At 44.1% G+C, this 19,940-nt stretch overlaps 1 protein-coding gene across 1 annotated transcript in view; it reads right to left on the minus strand.

Moving 5' to 3' along the window:
• Positions 1-19,862, minus strand: part of MAGI3 (membrane associated guanylate kinase, WW and PDZ domain containing 3) — a 72,994-nt gene extending 53,132 nt beyond the window's left edge. Inside the window, 1 exon segment of the mRNA XM_040536168.1 lies at positions 19,479-19,862. Coding sequence (XP_040392102.1) covers positions 19,479-19,800 — 322 coding nt within the window. The 5' untranslated portion in view covers positions 19,801-19,862.
• Positions 19,863-19,940: the final 78 nt, after the last annotated feature.

The raw sequence follows: 19,940 nt of genomic DNA on the forward strand, positions 1-19,940 counted from the left end.
TGGGATTTTGAGTTTGGTCTTGAAATGAACAGAGTCAAAAGAGCACTTCCACCTTTATTAGAAATGCCAAACAGGAGGAACTGCCGTAACTGCTTTCCAGCTTTAGTTGACCTTTAGTACCAAATTTGCATTTCAATCTATGTAATATCTGTTTAAGCATGGCAGAACTACAGAGAAGAACACGGAAAAAAAATCCACAACTATCGCCACCTCCATAGGCCAGAATGAAGTGAAATATTAACAGCAATCCTCAGAATATTTCCTGTAATTTCAGTAATCCCTTCAGAGGTTAATGGGCTGCTCTTTCTTATTCACTCTTTCTTGACAATGGTTGTTTTCCAAAGTTTGTAGTGGATTTCTGCTGTATTTGAAACGCTTCCACCTGGCTCTATCCTGACGTCAGTAAAAACATTCTGAACCATCATTTATCTCCGAGACTTCTCAAGATGCCCCAGACCTGAGGCCCGACGGCCGCAAGCAGCCAGGATGGGCAGGCAGCGCTCTGCAGCTGTGCCCGCACCTTGATGACGGCTGAGGAAAGGCAGCCAAAAGGGACACAATCATAAAGCATTAGCAGCTGCACCTACAAGGTGAAAACAAACCAGATACACCAGGTGAGATCCTGTTTCCACTGAAGATGGCAAAAGCTGCACAGTAAATCCAAAGGGGCCAAAAGCTCACCTCTCCGTTTTGGGGTCAGGCCGCCCAGCGCGATGGGCCCATGGGCGCAGAGCCCAGGCCTGGCTGCTGCCCGGTGCGCCGGCTCGCAAGGCCTCACCTGCCTCGGCTCTCTCCAAAGGAACTCATTTTCCCTCCTTTGAAGCAATCGAAGGTACCAAGAAAGGTACAGAATTTGGAGGTTTATTTATATATTTCTCTTCACAGAAGTCAAATAACTCTTTGTGGGCCTCTGGAGCGATCTAAACAGAGTTCCCTGTCCCCTGTTTCATAACACTGACACGTGTGCCACTACTTCCCCAATACAGTCACTCTACTTCACAGGTTTTTTCCCCTCAAAGGCTCTAAGAAATTTCCATCTGTTCACATACTTAGGCAGAAAATATGCAGAAAATCCAAAGAAGATGCAAGAGGGTAAATACAGTTTTTACTAGAAATTAAAATACTACCCAGATCAAAATCTGCCAAAAGGACAAGTCCTGATGAAAAATACCCAAAAAACTGCAAGTTTCCATTTTATTTGGCTGTAGAATGAATTTGATGCATGAAAACAAAGACTTAATGCCAGCCTGCAAGTTTAAAAGCCATCGACCTGGGCAGTTACACCGAAGACCTAGGACAACCTTCAGGCAAGCTCAGCAGGACTTACTTTGGGCACAGAAACCACGGCTTCAAAATGGCAACAGCTTTATGTTAGGCATTTTGCAAGACTAAGCAATGCCCCAGTAAGTGCCCCAGAAAACACCCTACCTTTCTTCTCCTAACAATTTTCTCTTCCTTCCTAATTTTACTCATCATATCGATTCATAATCAGGGAGTAGTTGCATAGCTAGTACTTCCTTGTTATTAAACAAAAGCATTTGAATTCCAAAATTCACAGCTCAGTCCCTATTGGCAGCTATACAGAAACAGCAAAGAGAAGAAAACAGATGTCTTGCTGTTCAAATAAATAATGTGCTGAAACAAAGACTAGCTTTTCTTTGTCTGCCAGTTTAAATTCTCAATAAGAATCTAACTGGGCTTTCCTGAAGGCACTGTCAGAACATGCAGGTGAAATCAATGCTGTATGTGTTTGGTATGATGGACATCAATATATGCTGCGAAAGCTCAGCACCTCTTTACGCTGTGTACAGTGGAGGGGTTTACTGTGTCAGGAGGAATATACCTGAAAAGAGGCAACTGCATAACTTCTTACTGTTATAAAAAAATCCATGACCGACACATAGGCTAAGAATAAATCTTAAAGTGCAATATTTCAAATATCCTCTGCTTAAACAGCAGATTTTATTTTTATCTCCACATAGTTATTAAATATAAGAAAATCTGCACACCTGGCATTTACAACCTCTACTTCCAGGCAACAGCGAATACTAAATCTTTCGAGATCACAGCAACTTGCCAGAAGTAAGGGCCCAGTGAATGTCTGAATTCTAAATTCCTCAGGTAAGATCCAAATTTTTGTCAAAGACTGCCTTAAAAAAACAAAAACAAACAAACAAACAAACAAAAAAAAACAGAAAAAAAACACTTCCTCATTATTTTTTTAATTCTACATCTTTTATATATATATATATATTTTTTTTTTTGCTATGAAATGCTGAATATTGATTTTCCATTTTCTCTTCATAAACTCTTTTGCAGAGTTTCTTGATTCTGTGTAGGATTTTTTTTATTGTGGTTGTCTTAAAATCTCTCTTAAAACATCAGGTCCCATACTGTGGGTATACTTTACTAAAATTCAGTTTCAAAATTTTTTTTTTTAGCTTTCTAGTAGCTCAAACAGCCAGCCTTTAAAACTACTTTCCCATTTTCCCATAATAATTAATTCTGGAAATAGAAAAACTCATCTCTCTCCTCTGTTTTTAAACAAACTTTAAACAGTTTTCTTATGCTTAAGTAATAACTGTAAATACTGAACAGCATAGAAGTTACCGTGCATGAACAGGCATAGTTTTCCTTTGCAGTTTCCTTAATATCCAACATCTCTGAAACCCTACAAACCAGAAAGAGCAACAGACCTCTTAACAACATAGTTCAATTAAGAAAAAAAAAAATCAGATGTATTTCACAGAATCGTCTAGGTTGGAAGAGACCTCCAAGATCACCCAGTCCAACCTCTGACCTAACACTAACAAGTCCTCCACTAAACCATATCACTAAGCTCAACATCTCAACATCTCTTAAAGACCTCCAGGGATGGTGACTCAACCACTTCCCTGGGCAGCCCATCCCAATGCCTAACAACCCTTTCAGTAAAGAAGTTCTTCCTAATATTCAACCTAAACCTTCCCTGGCACAACTTTAGCCCATTCCCCCTCCTCCTGTCACCAGGCACGTGGGAGAACAGACCAACCCCCACCTCGCTACAGCCTCCTTTAAGGTACCTGTAGAGAGCGATAAGGTCGCCCCTGAGCCTCCTCTTCTCCAGGCTAAACAACCCCAGTTCCCTCAGCCGCTCCTCGTAAGCCTTGTTCTCCAGACCCCTCACCAGCTTCGTTGCCCTTCTCTGGACTCGCTCGAGCACCTCCATGTCCTTCTTGTAGTGAGGGGCCCAAAACTGAACACAGTACTCAAGGTGCAGCCTCACCAGAGCCGAGTACAGGGGGACAATCACTTCCCTAGCCCTGCTGGCCACACTGTTTCTTATGCAAGCCAGGATGCTGTTGGCCTTCTTGGCCACCTGAACACACTGCTGGCTCATATTCAGCCGACTATCAACCAGTACTCCCAGGTCCTTCTCTGCCAAAAGGCAACAAATAACGATTTCAGAACAAATTGTATGCCCCCTGAAGGTGATTCAACAAAGCAGAAATTGATTTAAGTCTTTTCTTTTTCCTGCACTTCACCCAGTGCAAGAAGAAAAACACAAAAAAAGAACTTCCTCAGGTAAAAACCCTTTTACTGTTCCTACAGTATGACATTCCACATTATGTATCAGAGATTGATGACTGAATGAAAGAATATTCCATTTTAGTAAACTCTTAACTTGAAAGAAAAAGCAGAGAACGGTTGGTAGTTTCTGAATACTTTAAAACTTCCCTGTGGATGTACTACACACACTTGTGTACAAATACAGACAGATAGAAAGGTTACCAAAAAAAAAAAAAAAAAACAGGATACAGTAGCACAGGGCTCCTCCTGGCCCCAGAAGGGACCACCAAGATCCCTGAGGACTATGACAGTTGTGCTACTTGCATCAGTCCTACTCCTCACTGTCTGAACAGTGATCTACTCCCAAAGGCCAACATTCAGATTCTTGGACGCTTCCATTCTACAATTAAGCATCCCCTCACGTTCATTCCGTCTCTCCTTTGTTATTTGATACATATTTTCTTAGCCTGAGACTTTTTATGTTTATGGTCATCTTCCAGGACTATGATGTCTTCCCTCACACTTTTCAAAAATGTTGAAATCATTTGATTTTACATAGTATTCAGCACTATATTTTAAACAGTAGCCCATTCACAAGCAATTATATAAATGTTCATGTTTGTTCCTGAGCAGGGTAGTTCCATGCCTATGGATGAACCAGGAGAAAACCATTACTTTCCCCCTTCCTAACAGACACACCCATGTTGCCATTTTTTTCTTCTGGAATTTGTGCTAAAATCAGAACTGTTTCACGGCTAATCATAGTTTATTAAATCAAAGCAAATTACAGGCGCAGTACTAGTGATCTCCAGTCACCAGGGAGCTCCAAATCTCAGCATCTGAGATAAGGAACCATCTGAATAGCACAAACATTTCTGATGCTCTTTTCAGAAAGGAATGCACAATTCCAATGGCAGACGACTAATACTGGGAAGCAGCTTTCCTTCACTGATTCTTCTGGCGGTTGTCCTGTAACAGCATCTGCTCTCTTTAATACAAGAACGAGAGAGGATGAAGATCTTCATTTAAGCAAGTGTCTTCCAGTACCAATGTTCTCTCAAGGCTCTTATATGTCTATGATCACAAATAGATTCCAGTTTCCCTTGGATCTCACATCAAGTTACTTTAATTTACATTAGAAAGGTGGATTTTTTTTCTGGTAATTTCTGCTGGATATTGAACTTGAGTTTACAGGTACCATAATTTCCGCATAATAGTTAGCAATTTACCCTCTTCAAAATGAAGATAACACAGAAAGTTCAAAATTCACGCAAACAATTTTTCTAATAGAAGTAACATGATAGTAGAAATTCTATAGTCTAGGAAACACAAGCAGAAAAAAAGGCCAGTGTGCAAATGCATTCATTATCATATGCATGCAGACAAAAAAGAGATCTAATGCAAAGTTAGACAAAGTGCCAGGAAACATCAAGCAATTAATCGCTACATGACCGCTACGTGAGTAGTATTAAATTAAGAACTGTGCAAATCACTTATCCATGCTCATATCTAAAAAATGTACTAAGAACGTTGTTACAACAAAACAAGTATCTGTAATTTACAAATATTCATTACTGAAGGTTCAAACCACAAATCTGCATGTTCCGCTAAACCCAAAGCAGACCCTGACACAGACAAGGACTTATAAATATCCACCTACAGTAAGACACCAAATGCAACCTGAGCTGTAACCGCAGTGCACCTAACCAGCTTTTCGAACTGCTACACTTCACTCATCAGTTCATTTACATGCGAGGTTACATGTGGGTGACACAATGCATCTGTACTAATGGGCTGTAGATTACCTAAACTCATATCTATATGATACAGAAGCCCTGAGGCAGAAGACAAGTAGTCCACCTCTCTCCCACTGCCTTTTGCAAGTTATTTACAAAGGTAGAAAGATTAATATGAAAGATTCGTATTAATCAGACACCAAACTAAGTGGCAGCAACGGTACCTTAAGGCTGAATAGAAAACATACCTTTTTCCCTTACGTTATTTGGTACCACAGTGACAAAACAGAGAAAGAGATTTAGAGATTTATGCTCAAAACCCAGAATTCATTTTGAATCCATACACTTTACATAAGTTAGAAAAGATGTTACTGGCTCAGGGAGATCCAGATGTCCTGAAATATTCCGGAGAATGGAGCACAACAAAAAGATATAATACGCAGTATAATATAAAACCATACAGTCCTCTGCAATTATTCACTGTTTTTATGAACATTAAGTGTCCTACCCTAATGAATTCATTTAAGTACTAGTAACATCTCCTAATGGGCATTAATTAAACTTTTCCAGCACCTCTACCTTCACTAGAGAACAGTAATTACTCACTGCTGTCCTACAGAGAGGGAAATAAAATCCACAAGATTAGGTATTTTTACACTGAGTAAGTAGGGCAGACAGGAAAGCCTGCAGTTCAGAGGCAAGTTGCTATAGTCCGTAATTTCACTACATGACCAATACTTCAGGCCTTGCACTGAGAAAAGCAGTTTTCCTGCTGCCGTTCAGTAAGCCACAAACTAGGGTTTGATAGCACATTGGTCTGTCAAGGACATAACTGTTCATCAAAACAGAACATAAACCAGTTGGCCATCATCTCAGCTTTTTGATGAAGTTTAACCACAAGTCAGGTAGACACGTCAACCTTTCATACCTATCAATGAATACATTTTAAAATTATTTATAAATATGGCATATTAATACTTCTACAGTAAGTGATTTAAAACAGAAAAAAAAACACATACATGAGTAGCAGCTGAAGATGTCAGATCTTGAATAATGGACCAGAGTAATTTTTATTTATTCATACAAAACTGTTTTACACAACAGGGACTAGCTTTCAACCTGAAATATAATCATAGCAATTTTGTCTTCAAGCTTAGCTCATTTGTATTTTTTGTCATATACCAAATACATTGCATTAAAGCTCACATTACAAACATTATCTTCCAAAAACATTGCAAATGTGAAGCACAGTCAGGGTAGTACATATTTCAAAATATTACTCAGCAGTGGAGTGACACAGCTTTTTACACATGGGCACTTCCACCTGATGGTACTCACAGCACCAAGCTGTTTTCACAAACACAGTTCTCCCAGCATCAAAGCATTTACAATCTAATCTCACTGCAAAGAAGATTAGTGAAATTACTAAGCAGTAATAGTTCCAGCAACAGAGGTAAAAATACTCACTGGCACTTTGGTCAGCTGATTTCTGAGGAATTCTTTAGACCAATAAAGGACAAAACAAGCCATTAAACATCATTCCCCTGGATTAATATGGGACCCTGCTTCCCTCTTACATAACGGGATTTTGAAATTCCTCTGAAGTACATGCATTAGGAGGAAATCATCTCTACAGACCTAAAACTTTAGGGCTTAGTTATTTCCTGATAGTTTTGTGGTTTTAGAGGAAATAAACTGAACGTTAATCCTCTTGGATTTAATGAGTAGTACCAGCAAACTCTGCCTCTGCCTATTAGCAAACCTTCAGCCTGGGAGAAGGTCACTGTAAACCTGGCCTATAACCAAAACAAAGTTGTATCTATTGGCAATGAAATCTTGAAGATAGGGGGAAGGCTTACGTGGTTTGGGTGTTCTTGTTCTTTATTTGAGCAAAAACTGTGTCAAAATTATTTAAAAATTCACCTATGTCTACACTTTTTCATACAAATCACTTAGCACAGTAGAAAAATACCTCATCAGCATGCTGACTTACACTGAGCTCTAATTATCTGTCAATGGTTTTATATATATATATATATTTCTAATAATTTCAGAAAAAGAAATAACTTACGTAAGTGCATCTCTGAATTCAGCTGCAGGATGAAGCTGGTAGGCCACCAGCTGTGCAAACATAAGAAATGTGCCAAACAGAATAAACCAGCCCTCATTCCTACTTCAATTGTATTTATGTTGCGATCTTCCAGTAAATCTTGCAGGAAAAATGAAAATTTATACTGAAGCAGGCACTTTTGCTTTCTATTTTGATCTGTTTTTAAGAGTGATTTCCCTGCTTAACGCTCACTGAAGTTTTACTCTTGACACCACCCACCTCCTATGCACTTCTTCCTTTCAGAATGCAAAGTGTATGGGCAAGACACTATACAAATGACTTTTTCTAAAGACTGACTACAAGTAGAGCAACTATTTAAGATAAAGAATGCCTTTTAAAGAGGCTTTCTGCACTGAAGTAGACAGCAAACCAGCTAGTCATCTAAAGATTAGCTACATTTTGCTATCTTTAACTTTTGTTAAAAACATTATGCAAAACAAAAGCACAAAGTTACTCATCAGTTGCTTTGTCTATTTCTTTTTAACTTTTACTACTAGTCTTAACCACTACAAGAAGTTTATTTTCCAGGATCTTACACAAATAATTTGTGTTTAACACTGAATCAGATTATTTTTTTCTTAGGATATCAGGAAGTAGAACTGGTTTAATTATCTGGTTTCTTCCAGTAGCCTGATTTCATGAGTTAAGAGAATGTTGCAGATCCCCTAAGACCTATCTAATTGCAGATCCAAATACCTTGGGCCATGTTTTAAACTCTACTGGGACCATGTTGGTCAGTCGTTAGCGGCTGCACCGCTCTCCACTACAGATGCTCAGCAGGAGGGGTTCTCAGCTCACGGCCACTGAAGACTGAGACTCCCTGAGTGACTCTTGTAGTGTTCACAAAACGTTTCAGTAAAGCAAACAGACCGAAAAGGGGCTTAACTTTGTTATACAAGACTTGGTGACACTAGAAAATAACGAAGAACCCACAGAGATGAACAAGTTGAAAGTTGCTGCTCTAGAGCAAACACACTTTCTACCCTAAGATTATTTCCACTAACAACTTAATTTGATAAACTACATCACCATATCAAGCCGTAATTAAGCAGCTACTTGAGATGGAATTTTTCTTCTCATCTGTTCTTTCATCATCAACATGAAAGAAGATTTTTTACAAACATGTTTCTTCTGGCCAAGCACAAAACTGCTGCATATTTTACTGGGCGCCGCTCCCATCTCCACGCGGGCAATCTGCTGGCACAGCAGCGGCGCGTCCGACCTGAGCACTCCCAGCTGCAGCTGAGCCGGGGCTCGGGCAGATGCTTCTCGTCCCAGCACAAGCACAGCATTTCCACACCACCTTCCCTCTGCACGCAGCAGCACAGCACTCGTGCTCGCGCCCCGCCAGCCACAGGTTGAGAGAGACCGCTTTGGAAGACCCTATGTCCCACCTCCCTGCACCTTCTCCAAGGCGAGGAGAAGACGGTACCCGGAAGACGCCCGTAGGCCACAGCTGGATAGGATTCCAACACAGTGCTGCAGGGAGAAATCGGCAGCCACAGACCCACGGAGGAAAAGCCCGGGGCTGGTCACAACAGCCACCGCAGGCCCCAATGCAACCACCCCTGATTACGCCCACAGAACATGCAAAAGCTGATGAACCTTTCAAATGGCAAGCAGATGAGTCCTGGTAAACTGGTCTGCATCAAATCACATGCTATGCCCTCTCCTGCATACTAAAGCAGTCCTTAATAGAAGGGACACAATTTGAATCCCAAAATGTAATGAACACTGAAACTCTCTCAAAACACAACTGTGAAATGATCCAAGTCCAAGGGAAATGCAATTTTCCCTAAACGCTTTGTCAAAATTCCTCTGACAAAGGCACTGGGGACATTTCAGTAGAAACTCAGCTCTAAATCTATTCTTCCATATTTCTACATTCATAGTCTGATATGCAGGCTACACTACCAAGTAACTATAGTTGCTTTTCAGGACAATTTTTGGCTGATGACTGCAGAGATCTCCTGCCTTACATTGTAAAATCCAAAAGGGCCTTCAGTGTTCTTCATAGCTCATAGATAGTGGCAGACGTTGCATACCTTAAACTGAATTTGCTTACCAGAAAGTAAACAACACTGGAACATACCAGCCATTCATTTTTATTTCCATGACATGAGATCTTTATTCAAATTTGCACTACAAAGAAGTGAAACGTCTAGTGGCCAGGCTTAAAAATGCACGTGAGTTGTTTGCTGGGTGGGCAAGGAGGGGATCATGGTTGTTCTTTCAAGTGACTTCAATGTTTAGTCTATGATACATCTTAAATCAAGAACTACTAGAAGTGTTTTTATGTAAACGCATAATAGCCTGTGGACAGCTACTGAATGTTGCAAACCTACAAGCCAAGAATACGGGATGGATTAAATGTCACTCAGATTCATATTTTCCAGATGCAATAACATGCATTTGGTTAAACAACCATTTAAGAAGGCTAGTTTATTTAAAAAAAAAAAAAAAAAAAAAACAATTTCCTATTCTTTACTTCCTGTTAGTAAACCTCACAAATCACCCTCGGAAACAGGCAGGTCTCCATGTGGGGTTGCCCTCTCCGCCATAGGACTGGCCACAGACTTGGGGCAGTTGCCAGAAGCAGCCCTGCACAGCGCCACCGGGTGCTGCGAGGCTGCAGCCCGGTTCATGGCTCCTGCAGCAGCACCACAGCCGGGCAGCACCAAGGACGAGGAACCGGCCCGGGAGGTGAACACCTGGGGCCTGGTGCAGCCCTGGGGCCGGCTCCCGAGGGGCCTGTGCCCAGGCTGCCCTCGCCCCTCAGCCCTGAGCAGCTACAGAAGGCCCCTCCACCAAAACCAAGGTGGAAGGGTATCGCATCCCCACTTCACCTCAGCCTCAGTGACACGTATGAATGTTGAGGGCTGCGGTGGTTTCTGGGCGACTCTGACAGACATGTCTGTGATCCAACCCCAAGACTTGGGGAACAGGTTTTAAAACATCGACACAGAAGCAGCCAGGCTCTGCTCTCTGCTCAGTGCACTTCAAGAACTTCACCTAGGCACAGACGTGTCCGTACGTGTGGGGATTCCACAAGTTTCTACAGCTCCCACTTGGCTGACAAAACGAAGAAGTTGTAAATAACAGTGCATGGGAGGGAAGTGTTCCCAAGTCTTCACTTTGAAGAGTAAACAAAGCAGGAGATATACAGGAATCATAAGAAAAAAGCTAAACATCTGTGCCTTTCTGTACAGCGTTCTATATTAGCATATACAAGTCAGTAAAGCCGTAAATGTTACAAGGCTTAGCCAAAGTTCAAACAATTACTGAATCTCGATGAACCCTACTTCAGCGGCTGCTCTAGGCACAGTAACACCTGTAAAAGCATTTCCTGTTATCACCAATTATCTGCTGTCGCTTACCTCCTCCTATTTGTGTTGTGAGAGGAGCAACGAACCCCTAGTCCTGCTCTTCTACACAGCACGTTCCTGTTCCCCGCATTTGTTCCCTTCATGCTCTGCTTCCACCCTTCTCTGTCTCACGGCATAGGGCTTTTTCCACCCGGCCGGCGATCCTTTTCTTCTCATCTCCTCTACCCATGGCTATCTGCGGTGAGGCGAGCAGTTACCCTCAGAGCACCCCGTGCTCCGACAGCCGCTCGCGCCTTGCTCCGGCCGTGCCCCTGCCAGACCCAAGGCGCCCCGCGGACGAGGGGCTGCTGCTGGGCTCCTCCAAGCGGTACCAGGCAGATCCCGGCCCGGCCAGGCCGACCGAGCACACTCCACACGTAGGAGCTTTCTGGCAACCGCTGCTGTAGTAAGCCTTTGGTTTAGGTTCTTGTTAGGACAAGGCTAGTCTGGATTTATAAGAAAGCATTTTCTCTCTTTCCCAGTGGAGTAGGTTCAAGAAGACAACTTTACTAATGGGTAATTCACATACAATCACATTAACCTCATGGATTGTCTTCACCACCTTTTTGAAAGAATAATTATCATGCAGGTAGAAATAACATTTATAGACAGCCATACCAAAAAAAGAGGATAATTCTGATATTTATATAGCATCCACAATCCATATTCATAATACATCAGCTGTTAGTCTGATTGTATTTATTACCAAAAGCCAGTAATGAAGCAGCACTGAAGTAGAACACAATAAAAATCAATATTCAAGTGTACCATGATCTGACAGACCTGGAATTCAAGTTTTACTTTTTTAATACAGGTAACTGAAGAGAGATGGTTATCCAGAGCTTAAAGGAATTAACTCGTTACTTCCATATTGTAAATTATTTTCATGAAATGAATCAACTTATACAAGCTAGACTACTATTCAGCAACTGAAGAGTGACACAGGATTGATAATAAACACACTAGCGATTTTCAATTTGAGGAAGTTACATTCAATTAAAAGCAACCAATAATTCACAAAAAAATTACAAGCTCATGAAACATACATATTGAAAAATAGCTTCAAGCAAGCATTTTTGACAGCTCACTCGGAGAAAGCCCACTTGTATCTAAAAGCCTTGGTGTGCTTTGCAAATGAAATTACATTTCCACACAAGATCATTACTTTAATACATTGCATTTGTTATGACAAAAGCACGGTGACATAAGTTTGAACAAAGGATTGCTATGATTTTATTCCATCTTGAAAGCTACACCTGAACTAAATCACCCAAATTTGCATCAAATAGCACTGATGCAAATTAGTATAGCTTGTACAGAGGTTTTGACAGCTAGTATAGAAAAATTAAACTCCAGTGTCCCTGCACTCGCAGCACCCACAGTAGCAACCCCTTTCTTTCCTCAGTGTCTTGACAACAATCTCCTTGTTACCACGCAGACGAGCGCCCTTGCTGGATTACTCCCCTTTCCACCAGAAGAATACGCTCTTGATTTTAAGACTGATGAGCTTGGAAGCCAGCCCAACATATTCAGCTACTGCTTGCATGTCACCTGGGAGCTGGTCCCATTCCCACCACGACCCACTAAGGGCCCAAAACAGAATAATTCAGCACAGACTCTAATACCCATCAGCAACAGAGAAGGTGAATTATGGAGAATTCTGGTTTCGAAGACTGGTATAACAGATCAATACAAATCTACAGTCTTCCCACTGCATTTCCTCTCACCTCCTGTTCAGCTGAACTAAATAAGGAATTTACTCTCAAATACAAAGTGCTCATATTTTTCTTAATCCAAACCCAGTACTCCCAGGAATACCATTGCCTTAAAGAAGAAAACTGTTCCCATTCAGGGAACAATGTGCAATTTAACTCACAGTCCACGAACATTAGAAGATATTTCTTAAAAGGAAGCATCTTGAATTAAAAACAAGAACCAGAAGAATGAATTCAAAAGACTTTAAAGCAGAGCAACAATCAAAACTAGAGTAATTTTTCAGCTGTCAATTTGAATGCATAATCCTTTTTATATTTTTAAGACATTTTAAAGAACAATATCTTGAAGCAGATGTTATAATAATAAAGAAGCATAATGCAAAGCAAGTTAAACAAGCACAGCTTGTTTATTTTGGGAAAATTCTAAAATGACAGTTTTGTTTTGAAGCGCCTTCTAAAAGTAAAAAAAAAAACCCTTCTTTGAAAAAATTAAGGAAATTGAATCTTCTAAGACAATAAAAGAATAAAAAGACAGCCATTTTCTACAACTGACTAGCATTTCATTAAAGCCAGCCAGGAATTCAAGAGCAATACTTAGACAAGAACTATGAAGAAATCTGTGGTTGAAATCACAGCTTCTAACAAAGATTCATGTTTTATTTCATTCTTGGCTTCATTCACATAGAAAATAAAGTCTCCTGCTATTGTAGAATAGTGGCAATGGACAGTTTCAAGGATTTCAGACAAGTTAGTTCTATGCCAACGTGTAAACCTAAGCTGCTTTTTTTTTTTTTTTTTTTAAGGGAAAAAACCCTCTCCTTATTGCAACCAATAAACATATATGCAAAAACTTCAATCGAAGTTGTCTACCTGAATAAGAAAATTTTCCTTCCAGGAATAACTGGAATACAAGTGCTCAGTTGTTCAGTTCTAGTGTAATTCCCATGCCCCACAAGTAGGAGACAGGGACACTGTGGTGGCAGCTTTGAAGCTCACAAACTGGGAGAGCAGACGCTGCGCTACCGGCTCCTCCGCCAGCTCAAGGTAAATGCTGGTCTTACCCTGTGCTGTTCTGCCAGGTCTCTCCTGAGAGACATCAGCGAACAAACAGGGAACAGAATGGCTCTCCTGAAGGGAACAAAAAAGTACAAATTAAAACCATGGTGTTAAGCAGCACAGTAGCAAAAAGCCACATGAGGCCTCGTTATCATTTGAAACTAACACGCTAAGAAAGAATAGAATAATTAGAGCCAGTGAAATCACAGTACTTATTGCAGTGAGATTTAAACAAAGGAGTATGTGAAAGGGAATGGCAGTACATCCTATGCCAAGAATAACATGTTTATATAAAGATGAATAGGAGAAACAAGACTACAAATTACATACACATACTAATGCTAATACCAATCCCTTGGCAAGCGCTTGATGGTCCCCTGCATCCACACACCTGAGATGCAAACTAAGGGCTTTTAGTGCAAGGTGGCTCTCGCAAACTGCTATGTGATGCACCATCGCTATTGCCAATGCTGGACGAAAGTGACAGCGCCCAGCTGAAAGTTTCTTATTCAGGTTTCTTTTTAAAGATAGCACATCTGTCTTCTGCCCACTTTCACTAATCTGAGATACCCTAAACATTTGTTACAGGAAACAACATGTACATTTTTTTTTTTTTTTTTTTTTTTTTTACCTCCACGTGTGGTAAAATGAATCAACCTTTTCTTTTCTATGGGTCAGTCTCTCATGCTTTCTCAAACAGGAGGGACCGTTTTTCAGACCAGCACCCAGAAGTCCACCGCCCGGTGTGCACGAAGCCCGAAGGACCCGAGCCGACTTCCTCATCTCCCCGGACTAGCACAGTAACACACTGGTCTGTTTAATCACCGAGCTGGCCTACTGCCAGCTTTCAGAGAAACACAGAATTAGGGTAATGCCTTTCCTCAGAGAGGCAAAATTATCCTAGTGTGTATTCTGATCTCTGTTTTAACACGGCACATTTAGAATTCATCAGATTTTGTGAAAACAGCCTCTCAGTGCTGTGTGCGCTCCTCTCTCCCTTAATTGCCAAACATGCAAATGTTTACCCCCACACAGAGGCTCAGCGCCTACCTCAAGCACAAAAGAAAATGTAAATCAATCTTACGTACTCAGCTGCAACTATTATGTCTGAAGCGCCGCATCCTGGCCTGAGTCACTGCACTGTCATCTCACGCCTCCGGCTTCAGGGGAAGGACCCCGCGCACAACTGGCCTCTGAACGCTTCCCTTCACTCCTTTTGGTAACGGGCACTTCACAGATTAATTACTACACAATTTCACAGTCACATGAGAAAATGCATCTTACTGTTTTCTGGTAAATCTGTAGTAGACTTTGATCCGGAGAGCATTTGGGTAAGGTAAGGCCTTGATATCCTCAAGATTCCTATATCCTGAGAATGTTACATGATTTAGTGAAAGATATTGACACAAAAACCAAATTAGTTCGGTACCGAGAACTTCAGAGTCCTACATCCACCCGCTGGTCATCTCAATTTCTGTACAAACGCATCACAAGCCAGAGTGAAGCAACAGACCTGAAGCCGCAACGGACATCGAGAGGCTGCAGGCTGGCTGAGTGCACACAGCAGCAACACGCCTCAGCGCCGCACCAGGGGGCAAAGGACTGAAAAAGATCCCGTGAATTCCGTGAATGTGAGCAGGGAGGTCCTCCAAAAGCCCCATCTGGTGAAAAAAAAATATCCTAACCTGAACTGAACTTACTGCATATGCCAGAGAATCCCCAGTGGAGGTCACTGATAATGCCCCCGCTGGAGAAAAAGTCTTAATCACAGCTGAAGTTGTGACAGTCAGCTATGAAATAAACACATAGGAAATCAAGGTTTAGTAGTTTCAGGAGCACCAAGACTTTAAAAAAAAAAAAAAATCAAAAGATAGTCTGAAGGGGACTTTTAATCGTTTGGAAGCTCACTGCGTTTCTTGATCACAGACCAGTTTAGTTACAACACAGTTGATATCCGTTCTCCAATAATCAAGGGACAAAACTCCACGGGGTTTGGAAGTGGAAGAGCAGCATGACCCTGCTTCTTTCTTCCCAGATGCTAGTTACATGAAACCATAATAATTGCCACAGAGTAGCTTTATGCATCGAAGCTCCTTAGTTTGGAAGGAAAGCACATTCCTTCCTACATAGTATCTGGCAACCCAGGCTCCAGAAGGAGGAACTTGCAGATGATCAGTAATGCTTGCTGCTTTACAACTTTAAGTCTGCAACCTACTTTTGATGCATTTTAGCCACCATGCTACTATAAAGAAAAAACGCATTCAAAGTGAGATTGTTAAGTATTTTAGCAAGTCAGCTCAGCTTCACGTACAAATATTTTTCAGGCTAAATCTGAATGTCGCATGCAACCAGTTGGTACATTTACAGGATGAGCTGAGCAGTCAGAAAGATGATGGACTGACTTACTGCAAGCAAAATGCTTTGTTTTTTCCTTAATGCGAATAAAAGAATCAGAAACAGTGCCAGCTACTTACAAGGCTAATACAAGTACTAATCCAAGTGACATTGGACAGGGAAGGTCCTTGAGCCACCTGGCAGCCATCGTTTGGATGCACATAAGCAGGTGATTAGCTTGAAACCAGCATTTAACAAGTGTGGCTAAAATACAGATGCGCTCATTACGATGAGCCTGCTCATGTTAGCACGCATGCACATACACACAAACACCACGTAGCACAAAGAGCCTTACTGCTCTGTACGGCCGTTTTTCCTCATCCGATCAAGATGACGAACGATACAAAAATAACAGTATGGTTGTAATCTCAAGCACCAACTAGAATGAAGCAACACCTAACTTTCATTTGGACAACTCCGATCCCAACATCAGTCCAGGAATACTGGCAGAAAACTCGAGAGCAGCCTTCCTGCAGGTCTCACTGCACGGCCCCTGCTGCCGAGGGGCTCCCAGCACCGGGGCTGGGCACCTCCCACTGCCTGCGGCCCCGGCCCAGAGCGTGGCTGTGACACCAGCACTGAGCCCCGGTCTGCAGCACACTGGTCTTGTTCTGCTTCACGAGGAAGAACAGAGTGAGAGGGAAGGAAGAACTTCATCAACAAAATGGTCCTTCATTTGTGATGTGCAGTTAACAGATGGTGTTCAATTTAGCATTCATATCTTTCAAGTGTCTTATCAAACAAGACTAAACAGCATCTTGAAATTTCCATTTTAAATTTTCTATGAGATTGCTAGAAGTATCACAGACAGATTTTACTGCTGTCAACTAAAGCTGTTGCTGCCTTCAACGAAGGATGCTCAAAATAAAGCACACGTCCAGGCTCCTGACATGCTGTCAGAGGCCACTGGGACACCTGCACCAGATTTCACCGAGAAGATGGAGCCAGCTCTCAAACACTGAGGTTGCAGTTCTAAGATGTAGATGTAGGCACTGAGCATCAAGGCCTCACACTCTCCCCACGATCAAGGGATGAGGCGACAAATTCCTCCCTGCCAGGCGGGCGGCAGCAGGACGTGGCACGGGCCCGATGCAGAGGTCACCCAGAAGCAGCGCGCTGCCTGCCAGAGGCTCTCCCTGCCTTGCAGCGCATTCGAAAGACAGCATTTGGGGCTGGAGAGTAACATGGAACACGGGACCTTAAGAAGTCTGGCAACTAGGGTCTCTGAGAATTCAGCCATCCCACAAGCACCACACACCACCACCTCCACAGCCCCTTAGCCATTGGTGCCTGTGGAGCCGCCTCCACCGTCCGGGTCAGCCAGCTTGGACCACCCCGGGCCGCTGTGGATAGAAGGGAAGCCAAAGCCAGAGTTGTGGTGCTTCTCTGAGAACGCCTTGCCAACAGCTCTCATCACACATGCCCTAATTGGACTACTTCCACCGAGTGCTACTGTGGCAATTGAAAAAAAAAAAAAGCAACAAGAAAAATAGTCTGCTTTAAAATACCGCATTTAAGGACACTGAGTCTAACACCGAAAATGACTGCCAAAATCATCTGATGCGGTAAATAAGCTTGCAATATGTTCTAGTATGGAAAAACTGCTGGATCTGAAGCATGAATTTGATCTGTTCCAAAAGTTACATAAAATCAGCATAAAAATGCTATTTCTCTTTATACAACTCAACCCAGTGTTTAGTTCACAAGCCCAGAATGACTATGCTTAGTAACACCGGTCTTTGCAAGACACCGGCAGTAGTTTCCTTCTGCTGAGAAAACCACTTCTACCTTTTAACCAGTTTGTAATCCCCAGTAGAATTCTGCTCTCACCTTCCACCAGCAACACCGGCACGCAACAGCTCCACCTGCACCCGATTCAGGGCCTGGTGATACTTCACCGAAAGCCTACCCAAAAACCCAGCTACACCAAATCACATCACTGAACCAGCTGGAGAGCCTTCGAAAGCTAACGGACTTCCTTCCACAGAAAGAACACACACTACTCGCTACGTAGCATTTACTCACGTGCCCGGTACCTTCGTTCTTCACCATGGCTTTAGCCAGCGTGCTGGAATCAGCCATCAGTGCTGCCGGTTTGCTGGAGCCCAGCACCACCGTCCAGCGGGCACTGTGCTCATCACCTTCTATCCCTCTGCTCCTCAAACGACTTAAGGAACAGAACCGCACTGCTGTTTAGTGCCTCACATTTACGACTCTTAAGGAGCATCATCTGGCTCTGGCAATTTTCTGCTCTTCATTGCGTGCATTTATTTCAAATCTTCTCTGCCAGTTTTAACTTGAAAGTTTGAGACATCTCTCTGTTACGGAAAGTCCCAGTACGGGAATATCCCATTTCCCTCCAGAGTAAACACACGAGAATTTCATTTGATATTCTTAATATGGTTTCATCTTCCATTAAGTTTAAAAAAAAAAAAAAATTTATTATTGTCTTGTCTTTAACAATTTGTTCCTTAACTTGTTTATTCTTTTATTTAAATTTAACTTGCAGCAGTTTGTTCTTTTCTAGTTTCTTCATTCAGACAGGATTTCCAATTTTTGAAGACAGACATCTCTCAAAGCCTAGCAGCCTTCTGTAGGTGCTTTTAGGTGTTGCAGGTTTCATTTTTTTAAACAGGCGATACACATCAGGACTAAGTGCTCAATCTCCGTAGCAAAGATAACTTTTAATTAGCGGTCAAAGGAGGAAACTCTGATTTAAGATACGTGTTACCCAGAGTCAAAGAGCAACCCGGGTGTTATGAAAGAAGTACAGAACAGGTGTTACACAGAGAGGCTGTAAAAGAAGTGTTTCAGGTTTCAGTCACTGAAATGCTGCTATCGGTTGGGATTCAGACAAGAACAGTTTTAAGACAGCTTCCGCAGAACGCATCGAGCTCACACCTGGATTGTGAGCAGGAAAGCAGCAGGTCTGCAGCTCATTACGCTGTGAATCATTAACGCGTGTGATCGCAGGCACTGGTTAGCGCTCAGCACTAACCTGACGTCTGACAGACGCGTTGATAAACGGGGCTTTAGCACCGCGATCTGATGTCACTCATTAACTGAAGCGCACTCAGAATTAACCCAAACCCGCGGGGAACGCAAGCACGCGGACCAGGAGCTCCTCCTCGCCCCCCGCTACCGCCGGGCCCCCCCAGCTTCCAGCCGGGCCGAGGGCGCTCGGGGGCCGCGGCCCCGTCCCGCCGCGCTCCGGGAGGCGCCGCGACCCCGGCCCCGGCCGCGCCCCGCGCCCACGGGGGCGGCACCGGGCGGGACGCGGCGGGCCCCGGAGGGGGTTCCGAGGGGCAGCGGGACCCCCCCCGGCCCCCCGGCCCCGCCCAACCGCCGCGCTCGCCCCGGGGCCCCCCGGCCCGCCCCGGGCCCGGCCCCAGCTCCTGGCAGCGCCGCCGGAGGGAGCCGCCCCCCGCCGTCGGGGAGCGCGGCCGGGCCGGGCCGCGGGGCAGGGCCGCGGAGGCGGAGGCGGGCACGGCCCCGCCGCTGCCGGGCCCCGCGCGCTCCCCCGGGCCTGCCCGCGGCCTGCGGCGCGGCTCACCTGGGCGCACGGTCTTGAGGCGCACGGGCTCCCTGAAGTGCCGGATGACGGCCAGCGCGTCGCGGTGCGTGAGGCCGCTGACGGGGGTGCCGTTCACCTCCAGCAGCACGTCGCCCGGCGCCGGCGCCTTGCCCGAGAGCAGCGCGGGGCCCGGCGCGCCCTCGCCGCCCGGCGGCAGGCGCCCCGCCAGGTACGGGAACTCGCCGCGCTCGGCGCCGCCGCGCAGCAGCTCGGGGTCGGGGCCCGCCGCGCCGCCCCAGGACACGACGCACTCCTGCACCTTGCTCAGCCAGTGCCGCTTCTTCCGCAGCGTCTTGGACATGCCGCACCTCGGCCGCCGCCCGCTCCGGCCGCGGCTGCCGCCCGACTGCCGCCCGGCCCCGCCCCTCCCGAGGCCCCGCCCCCTCCCCGGCCGAGCGGACCCCGCCCGCTGTACTCGAGGGGCGGGGCCTGCGCGTCACG

Source organism: Cygnus olor, chromosome 24, assembly GCF_009769625.2.
Source record: "Cygnus olor isolate bCygOlo1 chromosome 24, bCygOlo1.pri.v2, whole genome shotgun sequence".
NCBI lineage: Eukaryota > Metazoa > Chordata > Aves > Anseriformes > Anatidae > Cygnus > Cygnus olor.